The sequence below is a fragment of the Trypanosoma cruzi genome, genomic scaffold, assembly GCF_000209065.1.
Source record: "Trypanosoma cruzi strain CL Brener 1047053517117 genomic scaffold, whole genome shotgun sequence".
Classification (NCBI taxonomy): Eukaryota; Euglenozoa; class Kinetoplastea; order Trypanosomatida; family Trypanosomatidae; genus Trypanosoma; species Trypanosoma cruzi.
The window spans coordinates 440,161-450,160 of NW_001849565.1; the positions used below are offsets into that span (position 1 = coordinate 440,161).

At 52.9% G+C, this 10,000-nt stretch overlaps 6 protein-coding genes across 6 annotated transcripts in view, besides 5 other annotated features; all 6 read left to right on the plus strand.

Moving 5' to 3' along the window:
- On the plus strand, positions 1-454 carry Tc00.1047053509005.10 (axoneme central apparatus protein, putative; the record flags this gene model as incomplete). Its single annotated transcript, XM_803538.1, has 1 exon — positions 1-454. A coding segment is annotated over one exon (454 nt), but the record flags the coding sequence as incomplete, so codon positions are not given.
- Positions 1-10,000: part of a sequence feature (heterozygous, non-Esmeraldo-like haplotype) that runs on past the window's edge.
- Positions 776-833: a repeat region.
- On the plus strand, positions 1,244-2,659 carry Tc00.1047053509005.20 (hypothetical protein, conserved; the record flags this gene model as incomplete). The annotated part of the gene is made up of 1 exon (XM_803539.1): positions 1,244-2,659. The coding sequence occupies one exon, from the start codon at positions 1,244-1,246 to the stop codon at positions 2,657-2,659; it is 1,416 nt and encodes a 471-aa protein (XP_808632.1).
- Tc00.1047053509005.30 (hypothetical protein, conserved) lies at positions 3,137-5,248 on the plus strand (the record flags this gene model as incomplete). The annotated part of the gene is made up of 1 exon (XM_803540.1): positions 3,137-5,248. One exon carries the CDS (start codon positions 3,137-3,139, stop codon positions 5,246-5,248), a length of 2,112 nt encoding a protein of 703 aa, XP_808633.1.
- Positions 5,624-5,644: a microsatellite.
- Positions 5,966-7,141, plus strand: Tc00.1047053509005.40 (hypothetical protein, conserved; the record flags this gene model as incomplete). The annotated part of the gene is made up of 1 exon (XM_803541.1): positions 5,966-7,141. One exon carries the CDS (start codon positions 5,966-5,968, stop codon positions 7,139-7,141), a length of 1,176 nt encoding a protein of 391 aa, XP_808634.1.
- Positions 7,209-7,240: a microsatellite.
- Tc00.1047053509005.50 (hypothetical protein, conserved) lies at positions 7,617-9,182 on the plus strand (the record flags this gene model as incomplete). Its single annotated transcript, XM_803542.1, has 1 exon — positions 7,617-9,182. One exon carries the CDS (start codon positions 7,617-7,619, stop codon positions 9,180-9,182), a length of 1,566 nt encoding a protein of 521 aa, XP_808635.1.
- Positions 9,267-9,286: a microsatellite.
- The window catches only part of Tc00.1047053509005.60 (hypothetical protein, conserved), a gene marked incomplete at both ends in the record, with an annotated part of 546 nt that continues 90 nt past the window's right edge, over positions 9,545-10,000 (plus strand). The window contains one exon of the mRNA XM_803543.1: positions 9,545-10,000. This exon is cut by the window's right edge and continues 90 nt beyond it. Within this exon, the coding sequence (XP_808636.1) occupies positions 9,545-10,000 (456 nt within the window).

Below are 10,000 nucleotides of genomic sequence, written 5' to 3' on the forward strand. Positions count from 1 at the left end.
TGGCCGCCATAGCGCCGATCACGCCAAAGCCGTTGCGGACTGCAATGTGCTCCCACGGCTGCTGGATGTGTACTTAAACCCGAAAAGCTCAGAAGATCTCCGCATGAAGAGCAAACGAGCGCTGAAGAACATTATTCAGCGTTGTTTGCAGCTCCCTGCACTAGAGCCGCTACTGCACCCGGACGCGCCACAAAAGGTGCTCAAGTATGTGTGCGGGCAGTTTGCAAAGGTTCTCCCAACGGACATTGCGGCGAAACGCGAGTTTGTTGCCAATCGCGGTCTCGCCACCGTGCAGCGTATTCGTCCCGAGCCAGGGTCGAAGCTTGCAGAGTACATTCAAAGCATCAATAACTGTTATCCGCCTGAGATTGTGCAGTATTACTCACCACAGTATGCCCAAACCTTCCTGGAGAAGATAGAAAACTACCACGTGCAACAGGTACAGCAGAGCTAAGGGAGAAGGGGAGATGAGGGATGCGTGATTCATGTATAGAGAATTCATGGAATGAGAGAGAGCAAACACAACGACGACGAAGACAAACAACAGCGGCAGAGCAATAGTGAGAAGGATGAATATGAGAGGGTGAAAACGTGAGTGTATTTCTGCTGTCTTGTGTAAAGAAAAGACACGAATGGATTTTGGAGGCAATGAAGTCAATACCTTTGCGTAACCCGCGGGCAGGGATGTGTTCGCCCTTTTCTGTGTCTGTCGGTTTGTGTCTGTGTGGCTCTTTTTTTGATTTATTAAAACCAAAGCAACTTCTTCCACCCACCAAAAAAGAAGGAGAAGAAAAAGAAAAAGAAAGAAAGGAAAGGAGTGAAGAAGGGGGAGAGTGGGGAGATGCCAAATTTTGCGTGTGTGTTTGTCTGACAGACTCCTCGGCTTTTCTCTCTCAATTCTTTCTTTTTTTTACTCTTCATTCCGTCTCCTGAGAGGTATGAAGGTGAGTGGAGAAAATATGAATGTACGGAAAAATTGACTCGCGCTGCTTTTTTCCAGGCGGGATGTCAGCAATCACGCGAATTTATTGGCCGCAGCAGCCAATGAACAAAATGGGAGAAGAGGATGGGGCACCAGCAAAGGGGGAGCGGCCGAATGCCACATCTTTGTTGGCACTCGGCGTGGCATCACCTACTGCTGTTGTCGGTATTTCTGCACCACCCACTTTGAGTTGTCTTTGTTCTTCTTCTTATTATTTGTTATTTAGGGGGCTCACACATCCGGCCCTTGTGCAACCACGTGATGGATAATGCAGTTTCCAATTGCTGCGATTGGAGGACGCCTTTTTACCCCGTAAGTGCGGATGACGCCGGTGCAGTTGCTGGGGATGCAGCACTTGGGGCGTCGTCGGTCGCAAGTTCGTGCAGAAAGCGATCACGCATGGAGATGAGTGCATTTGCTTATTGGATGCAGAATATTCGTCACACTGTAGAGTCACTTGTCTCAAAAGAGAGTGGGGACGAGGAGTTTTCTTGGAAGCGCGTTGTATTAGAGACATTTCGTGTGCTGCGCGGCTGTTGGTTATTTCACGGGCTTCCACAAGACACGTTTGAACCCGCACATTCTTTGAGCCAAGTAGCGCAGCATCTACTCATTGCATACGGCGGTTATGGCTTGACAGATGACAGACAATTTATCTTTCTTCAAGGAGAGCAACGGATGCCTTACGTTGGTTTCCTTCTCGTTGCGCTGCAGCAACTGCTAGCGGAGCATGGTGACAGTCAATGGGATTTGCAACCGGCGGCGGTGTGGCCCCGCAGCTCGCCACGGCCTTTTAAGGACTGTGATATGCGTCTCGTTATGGTGGGACGCGGTGGCTTTGACCGGTCGAATGGCCGTGTTGATGCTGAAGGCACGGCTGATGGTGATTTCAGTGCGAGCGGATTTCTGTGTGGCGATCATGAACTTATGTCGATGCAGGCGGTGCTGCATGAGGCGATGGGAGCCTCGAACGATATCAGCGTGGTTCTTCTTGCGAACTGCCTCTTGACGGAGGATGGTTCCTTTTCACTTGTTAGGGGCCTTCACGCCAATTGCTTTTCAGCTGTGTGCGATGGTGATGGTTTGATGTGTCTAGTGTCTGGCGCAGATGTGGGGACGGTGGCGGCGGCAGCAGCGGCAGGAAACCCAGATCTTGAGTCTTTCCTCAGTCATGCCGCGAGCTGCGGCTGTTTCAGGACGCGCAGCGTGTATGCTCACGCTCTTCTTCTTGGCCCTATGGGACCGCTTTTTATTCACCTGAGGCAAAACGGCCATCATCATAATCAGAGTGGCAAAAGTACTACAGGTCACTTCAGTGGCCTGAACGACGAGTTGGATGAGGCACAGTTGTGTGAGTGGCTTCAGTGTTTTTTGTGGGTACCGCAGCCGACCATCATTGTTCTGTGGGACGACAGTGACAGGCTTACGAAAACTGGCGCCCTGGTTTCGCGTCTAGTGGGTTTGAGTGATGGTGGCTCCTCCTTGTGGAGTGGGTATCGCCGCTTCTTGCTTGAAGCTGATAATAATAACAATGATGCTTGCAACAGCAGTTCCTGCGGCAAACCGCCGACGGTGTATGTGCGGGACGCGACACTAACACTGGAGCGGGCCACGAGTTTGCGTGTGGATGCTGGAGTGTGCCAAGTATGGCACGTGCACATTTCTCCGCATTGCTGAGGCTGCTTGAAGAAAGGAGGACAGTAATAAAGTCACACTCGGAGAGGGAGAGAAACTCATACGTATAGGTCTCACTCTTTGCTTATCCCCTTGTGCGCGTGTGTATATACGTCTGCGTCTCCATAGATTCCACAGAGACCTACACGGATCACTCGTATCAGACTTTATTGTTGTTTGATCCGTCTGTAAATTGAGTAATTGAGTGAGTGATTGAGTGCGTGTATACATATATATATATGTGCCTTGCTGAACCGTTGGCGTAGCGTCGACTTCTTCGTTTGATATTCTCATTCATCTTTTATTATTTTTTTCCTTTATTTATTTTTTTTGTCTCGCGTGCCGCACTCCGCGGTGGGTGGGGCTGTGGTGTGGAGGCGGGCAGCAAGTTCGATTGCCGACTGGCACACACACGTTAATAGAGTTTGCCGCACGTCACTGCAGGGCGTATATAAAGGGAGAGAGCACGAGCTGAAGGAAATGAGGTGGCCGTGCGAGTGCCTGAAGAAGAGTTTCGCCAGCAAGAAGCCGCCGGTGACCCCTGTTCCTCTCAAAGTGATTGCGTGTGGCAGGGAGTTCATTATTTCTGTTGACCCGGCAACCTCTCTCAATTCAGTGCTTCACGGTGTGGCAGAGAGGGCGGTTCCAAATGCATCACGCAACAGTGCGGCACCTGCTCTCTTTCTGGACGACAAGCCCCTGGAAGGAGGCATGAGGGTGGAACAGCTGCCGAACGGCGCGGTTCTCCACCTGCACTTCGGCGCAGATGCCGCACGACAATTCCAAGACGACGGGGCGAAGGGGCGATCCGCCTCTAGCTCCATTTCACCGCCCAGTGTGGCCGCAAATTCCAACTGCACTTCGTTGTTATTCTCAAATTTGGCCGTTATGAGGCTGGTTGCCACTCCACTGTCTGCCTCTGTTGCACTCATTTCTCCGGAGTTGTCAAAGCATCGGGATGTTTCTTTTTTGAGAACCTCGCCTGATTTCTCCCACGTCATGCAACAGTGGTCATTGGTGCTGCCGCACAATGGAGTAAGAACCACGGTGCCAGCGGCAGCGGTGACGGTGCCATCGTCGTCGCCATCCCCAGATCCAGTCGAGATCCGGAGCCAACGTTTGCTCCGTGAAGGACGGAGTATCCCGAGTCTTGAGAGGCCCGATCCGCGGGCCGTGTCGGATGACTACGTGGTGATAGTCGTCGGAGACCAAACAGCTGCCGCCATCCCAGGAGAGAGGAAAGACAAGGAAGAGAAGGTAGGTGATGCAGTCACATGCGCCGCTTCTTATTTGGCATCTTCTGAAACAACCGCCTCATTCCGCCGACTGCGTGTTTGTCGTGGGTATCCCGTCGGAACGCTGCGAGAGCTTTTTGCTCCACACCCGTCGCAACGCATATTTATGGGCGACACTGCCATTGACGATGAGCGTCTGACGTTTGAGGCGTTGGGTGCTGGGCCATTGCAACGCTTCAGCTTCCGCACGGAATTGCCAAGAAAGAAGAAATTGAGCGAAGAAAGTGCCGTTAAAACTTCAAAGAAGGACGAGATGAAGAAGAACAAGGGTGCCGATGATGCGGCTGCTTTGTTGCGAGTGGGAACCTTGACGGAATGCGGTGGCGGGGGAATAGAATGCGACAGAATACCCGTTGCTGCTGATAAGGAGAGGAGCGTCTCGACGACGCGTGGAGGCGAGCGGGAGGAAAGGAGCAGCACTGACGCGGACAAGAAGCGTGCTGCGAGGAAGAAAAGGGGCGGTAATGGTTCCAGGAAACCCAGACCGGCGAGCAAGGTGCATAGTTTGGATATGGGTGTGGACGGGGAGGGGGCACGATTGCCAATAAAATATCCCGTTCTCGTGGGACACATTGACGCTGCCGATGGAAGGATGAACATGACTGGGCCTGGCTGGGGGTCGGGCAGTCGGGGTCGCGATTTATCGCCGTCTCCGCAGTCGCTACGTGGCTATGGGAGCAACAAAGAGGAAGAGGTGGGAACGGTGCGCCTTGCCGAGAACGAATCGGCGCGATCCCCAAATTGTTTCGTCCCGTTGAAGGCTGGGCCATTAAACGATGATAAGGTCCGGGAGGAAATTTACAGGCAGCGGCTCCCAACACCACCACCGTCAATCTCACCGCCCCTCCAATTGCCAAATGTTGTTTTAATGCATGAAGGGGATGATGCGAAGAGGCCCGTTTTGAAGTCTATCCTGTGTAACGTAACGCGTGCGCCGCATGGTGGGAGAAAATTTGTCGTCGAGGGGCATTTTCAGCGAAAGGAGAGTTTGTGGTCGGCCGCTGGCTCGGAAAATTCGCCGCCGTTTGCACAAAGGCCGACACACAAATGGGAGGGGACGGAGCCGAATGGGAGAGGAGCCTTTCCCTCTGGGGTTGATTATGCAGGCGGAATCCCCGCCGCGGGGGGGAACCTGCCTTTTCGTCCTGCGTCGATTCTTTTAACGGGGTCTTTTCTGAAACGAAGCCGTGGCCCCGCATCCCTTCCTGGCGGCGCGACTGGTGGCTACTGCCGCCATCGCCAGGGGAGCGACCCCACAGCGGGGGTCCGGGGTGGCGAGGGGGACAGAGTCTTCTAGCGCTCTCCTAACCGATGGGTGCCCTTGCATCACCGTCATTGATACACGCAACCCGGACCGTCACAAGTGCAACGTGCCTGTTGAGGCGTGCCGCTCTGTTGGCATTCCTCGCCAGTGGCTACAAAAGAAGGACGATTATATAAGTGGCAGTGAAGGATCCTCTGCGGGAAGGCGCTGCTTTTTGGGGCGAAAAGAATATTACATTTCTTTGGGCCGCTTGGGGCGGGGACGCAATGACTGTGTATTTTAGCTTGTTCCCAAAAATAAGACGCAAGCAGTACGCACTCCTCTCGCTGTTTGAAGGATGATTTGTGGATGGCCGGAAAACTTCTGCCTGTCTGTGTTATTTAGTTCGCGTGCTTGTTGTCACCCTATTATATATATATATATATATATTTGTTTGCTCTTTCGCCTTTCCGTATCGCGTCTCGACATTTTTTTAAGACTCTGTTGCATTCGATCGTCTCTTTCTTGTGTTTTTGGGCGAAGTTATCTGACTTTGTTCATATATATATATTTTGTATTTAGATGCACAACACCAGTTCACCGGCATAGTGGCAATGAGGGGTATGTGACGCACACTTGCAGGAGGTTTTTTTTTTTTGTGTGTGTTTTTGTGTTGTTGAATTTGCCCCAGCCACACATGTCGATGCATTTAAATGGGATTGGCGTGTGCGTGTGTGGAGGGATGATGGGATGACGGTTGGATAATTTTACATGGATGCTTCTTTGTTGTTGTTGTTTTGGACTCTCACCCCCCTTTGCTTCCTTTCTTCTCTTGGTAGGCGCGGTTGCCTACGCGAAGTATTCAAGAGGGAGGGGGCGGTAGTAAACAACACAAAAGAAGTGGAAAGGAATAGAGGAGGGCGAGGTGTGGTCATGTTGAAGTTGTGTTTCATCATACGAGCCGCAGCCGCTTCTTCTTCGTCGCGGGCTGCTGTAGGATGTAGTGGTGGGTACGAGAGGCGTCACGAGACTTTTATGCGATTTCTGACTGCGAACAAGGCTAAATTCGATGGGGTGGACGTGCGGCCGAGTGCTGAGCAAAGCCGGGGGCTTATTGCCACACGGAAGTTTCGTGAGGGCACGACGGTGCTATCCGTTCCGATGCACATATTTGCCATAAGCGCAGAACGACTACTTGAAGGTGAGCATCTTCGTTCTCTTCATCCCCCCACATTGGACGAGGTCCAAAGTTTCTTGACCGCGTGTAGCATCAAGGACCCTGTCCTGTGCGAGCAGGTTTTTCTTGCGCTCCTCGTTGCGGGGGAACGACTTGACCCAAAGTCTTTTTTTACGCCCTACTTTGACTCCCTGCCGTACCCCGCTGTAAACGATGAGGCGGTGATGAGCCTGCATAAGGACGTCCTGGACCCGATGCAGCTTGTGGAGTGGGATGACCACCAGAGAGAGTGGGTTACCGTTTTCCGCACACTGGCACGCCGCTGGGGAGACAAGGCTCCACCCGTTGAGTTGTGTTACTGGGCATGGAGAACTGTGTTGAGCCGCATGCATTTGCTTCCAGACCGTGGCTTAGCTCCCGCAGAACTAGGCTCCACACTGAACTACTTTGCCCTTTCCACCTTTGAACGGGCGGAGCGGCAGACACGGTTAGTAAAACGAATTCGGGCCATGGTGGGTGCCGTGTTTGGCAATGGCAACGCTGCGGATGAATACCGCCTTGTCCCAACTCTTGTGCCGCTGCTGGACATGACTAATCATTTACCCTCCGGAAACGTGAGTGTAGAGGTGCAGCCCCGCCCTGAGGTTGGAAGCTGCGCGGAGTTGCAAGCTGTGCGAGAAATCCAGGCCGGGGAGGAGATTGGCTTATGCTTCAACCGATCGCATAGGCCAGCCTTCACACTCTATCGATTTGGATTTCTTCCTATATGAGGGGAGGGGAGGGGGGAGAGAGAGGGAAGAAATGTTGGGAATATGTAGAAGAAGGGAGAGATGCGTTTGTTTGTGTGTTTGTGTTTGTGTGTGTGTGTGGCAATTACGATGCGGGATTCTCTTCGGCCCTCTTTGGCGAAGGGAGGTGGCGTTGTGCGCACTTTTTTTCCCAATTTCTTTTTTTTTTTTTCACGCACACCACGCGCCTTTCCGCGCGAATTACAGCAGACAGAGCGAGCGAGGGAGGAACGGAAGGGGGAAACCCAGCAAACAGGAAGTAAAAAAGAGCCGGAGGGCACCAGACGTGGTGGGAAAAGAGAGGGAGGACACCCAATGCCAGCGCCAGAGACGAGAAGGAAGCCAATAGCAAAAGGGAAGAGTAAAAAGTACCGAAGAGAGACGTGACCAAGGAGGAAAAGGAGAGGTTGTGCGGTGGGTGTTTTGCTACCGAACCTTGGGAGGCAAAAGGGACGGGATGAGAAGCTCTGTGTTTTGTCTGCGAACGCATACGCAGCTGTTATGGAGGGCACGGTCTTTGGCTTCTTGCGTGGGTGATAAGGTGCGGGTATTTCCCAGCGATTTCATTTGGCCACTTTTTTTATTGACTGGGAACTACGTCCACGTGGGTGTGATTGCCTACCGTACTTTTATCCACTTCCGTTTGCGCCAGGCGCTACGCATTACCATCGGTGTGCCTGTGAGCGCCATCATGCTCTATATGGTTTATGCCTCTTGGGCCTGGTACCCGGAGCCTGTCGCCGCAATAGACACAAGCTCGGTTGCAGGATGCCGGCCCGTGTTTTCTTCCACCGCTGAACTTTTGGACTTCGCTGGCACATGCTCTCGCCGTTACCACCGACTCTCTGAGAAGGGAGAGGATATGAATTCTGCCTGCAGGAATGAGTTGCTGGGTGACATGCTCGCCATCTTGCGTTCTATCGCGGCTATTGAGGGGAGTTTTGAGGAAAGGGAGCTAGTGACGGCCTCTTTGACCGTCATGGATCCATCACGTGGGGTGGAGCAGGAGGCGTCACCCGCGGAGGTGATTTTGCGCACCGTACTGTTTGTGTCACTGGATCAAGGGTGGTTTGATATTGTGGAAGAAGCGCGTAAAATGTATGGAAATCTTGTGCGAGAGCGCCCTGTGCCGCCGCAGGCAAACGTTACGAGTGCCGTGGCGGATTTATGCGCACTCTCGTACGAATTGGAGCGTTGCACGAGTCCGGCGGAGGTGACAATGCCGCAGCGCCAACGTGTGGCACGGGCCATTGACGCGTTTCGTCCAGGGAAATCGGTGAGGGAGCGCTGCACCATTGCAGCGGAGATCGACGTTCTCCCTCTTGTGGATCTTGACAAGACGACTCGCTGCCTCATGCTGACACGTCATAGTCCTGGGCGGCGACCGCAGTTAATCATCACGTTTGTCGGTACAAATAGCGTGCGGAATTGGTGGACGAACCTTTGGTGTACCATGCGGGAGCTTCCCCCGGTGTTTGGCGTACAGGCGTATGTTCACAGGGGTTTTTTGGAGCTACTAGAGTCGATTGCGTTTGAGGAGGTTGCAAAGGACTTTGATCAAATTATCCTTATAGGCCACAGCATGGGTGGGGCTCTTGCGCAACTCGCCGGTCTCTACTTGGCGAACGAGAGGCCTGAGAGGCGAGTCACGGTCTTGACTGTGGCCTCGCCTCGTGTCTTTGCCTCCCGTCAATGGTTTTGGCAAAGAATTGCTGGTTGGGTTTTCATTCTCAACGGGAAGGGGAATGATGCGGCAATTGCACTTCCCAGCAACTGCCGTCATATACGTACCTTCATGTGTGCGGATGTGGTTCCGCGGCTACCTCCCGCCTTTCTTGGATACCAGCATTTGGGCACACCGCTGCCGCTGCACACGGGATGCCCCACGCGCATGTCTTATTTGGGTTGGGGGCTGTGGTCCTGCTTGTTTCACACTGCAGATATGTACAAGGCGGTGCTGGAGCGACCTGCCGTGGCACAGCTTCACAGATACGAAGCTATGTCTACATCTTGTGCGCGCTGAATATGGTGATCGGATAACTTTGCAGCGTGCGTGGGATGGGTTTTGAAGACGAGGAGGGAGTTCACTATGACCGCGGTGTATTGAAATAATAATAATAATAATAAACAACAACAGCGAATCCTCGTCTATTCTGCTCTGCCGCTGTCTCCGTTTATGTGGCATTTTTGTGCAAATGTGAGTTTCCATCACCTCTTTTTCGCGTTGTCAGTGAGGCTTGCTGGTGCCTGCCACGTCCTTTTTTTTTTTTGTATGCGTGTGTGTGCGCGCGCGAGCACCCTTCTTGACTTCTTTTCTTCCACCGTTTTCCCGTGTTTTTGTGCTTAGCAGAGGAAGGGAGAGAGAGAACTACAAGCCCCGCGAATATGGATTCCAAAAAGAACGCTCACAGACTGAGCCGCATATTTCGCAAGCCAAAAGTAATGGTAGCACCGCGTAGTTGGAGAGAGGAAGGTGGTGAAAATACTCTGCACAGCGGTGTGCCGCTCTCGTTGCTGAATGCGATGGTGCATGAACTTACGGATGATGACAAGACGCGCGTGGCGGCCCAGCAGGATCCCCCTTCCGTTCTACAGGAAGAACTTGCCAAACGCGCAGCTCGCTTTGGGCTCGCCGTGGGCGGTCACAACGGCAATGGTGGGGACGCGGCGGCTGGAGATGACTCGATGCGGAAGCGCATGGAGCGCTTTGGTACGACGGATCCGCCGCCGCTGCCAGTTTTGGTTGTGGACGAGGCGACACTGAAGTCACGCGAAGCTCGCTTCAAATCAGAGGAGGAAAAGAAAATGGATGAGGCGATGCAGAAGCGACTGGCACGGTTT